Source organism: Cupressus sempervirens, chromosome 4, assembly GCF_028749045.1.
Source record: "Cupressus sempervirens isolate cs-2001-9-10 chromosome 4, ASM2874904v1, whole genome shotgun sequence".
Taxonomy (NCBI): Eukaryota; Viridiplantae; Streptophyta; class Pinopsida; order Cupressales; family Cupressaceae; genus Cupressus; species Cupressus sempervirens.
The window spans coordinates 758866584-758868728 of record NC_143121.1 but is presented as its reverse complement, the minus strand read 5'-3'; the positions used below and the strand labels follow the sequence as shown (position 1 = coordinate 758868728).

The 2145-nt window shown below is 37.2% G+C and overlaps 1 protein-coding gene across 1 annotated transcript; it reads right to left on the bottom strand.

Moving 5' to 3' along the window:
- Positions 1-383: 383 nt before the first annotated feature.
- On the bottom strand, positions 384-1908 carry LOC149563584 (endochitinase EP3-like). The gene is made up of 3 exons (XM_089826780.1): positions 1441-1908; positions 1105-1225; positions 384-872 (listed from the first exon to the last, which is right to left on the bottom strand). The coding sequence occupies exons 1-3, from the start codon at positions 1865-1867 to the stop codon at positions 575-577; spliced, it is 846 nt and encodes a 281-aa protein (XP_089682906.1). The 5' UTR covers positions 1868-1908; the 3' UTR covers positions 384-574.
- Between the last annotated feature and the right edge of the window lie 237 nt (positions 1909-2145).

Here is a 2145-nt window from a genome sequence, read left to right as displayed (position 1 = left end):
TCACACACTAAGTATTGATTGTTAGACTAACAGTGTTAAATAATCAAGTTTGACTGGCATTTTACTTAATATTTGATATTTAAGAATAACCTGACTCAAACTCATAGATAATATTCGATGTTTAAATATAAAATTATGATATCAGAATCATATGATTTGAGGGAGACTTCTGAATTTCTTCAATGCAATACAAAAACTATATATCACCCTTAAAAATTATGCATAAATTAGAATATATATGGACTCTGACGCATTCAAGATACTTCTATTAGTTTATATTTAAATCTGAAATAAAACTGAAACACATTATCATTATGTAAATAGTAAATCACATTGCAAAGTGTATTTTCTTGTGTAAAATGAAACTACAAAATTTTATCTGATAGAAATAATCAGAGCAAACTGTGAAATCTATTTGAATTTCAATATCTTTATTGACACTGGAGAAACGACATCAGATGTTTCAGTTAAATTACTTTATTTAGCAAATGAATTTCAATATAGAGGACAGTAGGGCAGAATATATTTCATCTGTTGTCTTATTTTTGCCATTGTAGCTGAAATTTGTAAAAGTTTAGCAGGAGAGATTGGACCCTGGATCCACTCCCAACTTCGAGCAGTAATTTTTGTAGTAAGTTACACGCTTGTTTACGGCGTCTGTGTTACCTCCGTTACATTCGATGGCGCCATTGACAGCCTGGATTGTTGCTCCGAACCCTTGTCCAGAGGTGATGGCTGTATGACAGTTGCTGTTCTTCATCCAAAACCAAACTGCCGTCTTGAACGAAATGGCGGCGTCATTTGCAACCTTCTCCGGTTCATTTAACCCGTCGAATCCAATGTCCTTTCCGGCTGGACCATAGTTGAAGTTCCTGCAACACTCAAACAAATTAATATCAACTAGGAAAAATGGCTTCATTAAGCTTAATTCTTAAACTAAAAGTAAGTTTAATTCTTAGACTAAAACTGGTGAATATTTCTAGACTAAAAGTGGTAAATAGTCAACGGTGACATTTTTTTTCTTCCATTAGTGTATGATGTTTAAAGATTGCCCAAACAATCAACAATAACATATAAACCTCAAGTTCGAATTCATCAATTTACCATGATAGCTGGATGGGTCCACGGCCAAAGTAACCTTTGCCTCCAACACAAGGATACTCAGTGTTGGTTTCATCGCAGTAATCCTTTGATGCACCATTGATCTCTTCAATGTAACAGAAAGCTGCAGAGCAAAATTCTCTCATTAGCTGTGAGCTTCTAATGTGGGAAATCTTGTGTTCCAGTTTATTTAAGCTTAATACATTATAACAATTAATTGTGGAAGGTCTTGTGTTAGAGTCTACTCAAGTCTAATATATAATAATAATTAATCTAGACTTCAGCCCATTACCAATAAAAATAGATTAACATTAATACTAATTGACATTAATGACTTACATCCAGTCTCGTGGGTGACATGGGCGAAGAAGGCAGCGAGCTCTCTCTTAGAGTCGTCAGAAGTTCCAGTAGTGCCAAAGCCAGAGTACGCGTTGGCAGCCTGGATGAAACCGTCGTAAGTATAGAAGTTCTTTCCAGCGCAAGAGCCGTCTGCAACGCTGAGAATGGCGTCAAAGAAATCTTTGCTTATGACGGAGGAAACAGCGGTTCCGGAACCGGTGGAGGGAGTGGGTGTGGTGCCAGTATAACATGGGCCTTCTTTGCAGCCAGTGCCGCAGTAATCATTACCAGTACCGCAGTATCCATATTGACTGCAGCACAAATTGCTCGAACACCCGCAGTTCTGTGCAGAAACACAGCTTCTAAAGAGAAATACAGCAATCCCCGCTGCCAATACAAGCATTGCAATATTTCTTTCGCTCCCCATGATCTCTATTATATCTCTTTTTCTCTATTGTGCTGTGGTTGCATCTGTATTATTCGTGTGCCCGTATTTATAGATTGCTTGGAAGAGATATATGACGCGTTTACGCGCTATCTTCTCCATTCGAGCTTTGACCGCAGTGCATTTTGCATTATCCATTCCACGATGACATAGTCCAAGTCAAGCTATTATTATTATTATTATTATATAATTTTTTTGATGACTTTGATCTTACGTAGCCTCTTTATTGGACAGATGAAGCGTTTTAATGCCGATGTCCC

Excerpts from the sequence above, each read along its gene's own strand:
- LOC149563584 (XM_089826780.1), bottom strand. The coding sequence starts at position 1,867 with ATGGGGAGCGAAAGAAATATTGCAATGCTTGTATTGGCAGCGGGGATT. Across the intron at positions 1,226-1,440 it reads TGTCACCCACGAGACTGGAT|CTTTCTGTTACATTGAAGAG; the intron begins GTAAGTCATTAA and ends TTTGCTCTGCAG. Across the intron at positions 873-1,104 it reads GGACCCATCCAGCTATCATG|GAACTTCAACTATGGTCCAG; the intron begins GTAAATTGATGA and ends TGAGTGTTGCAG.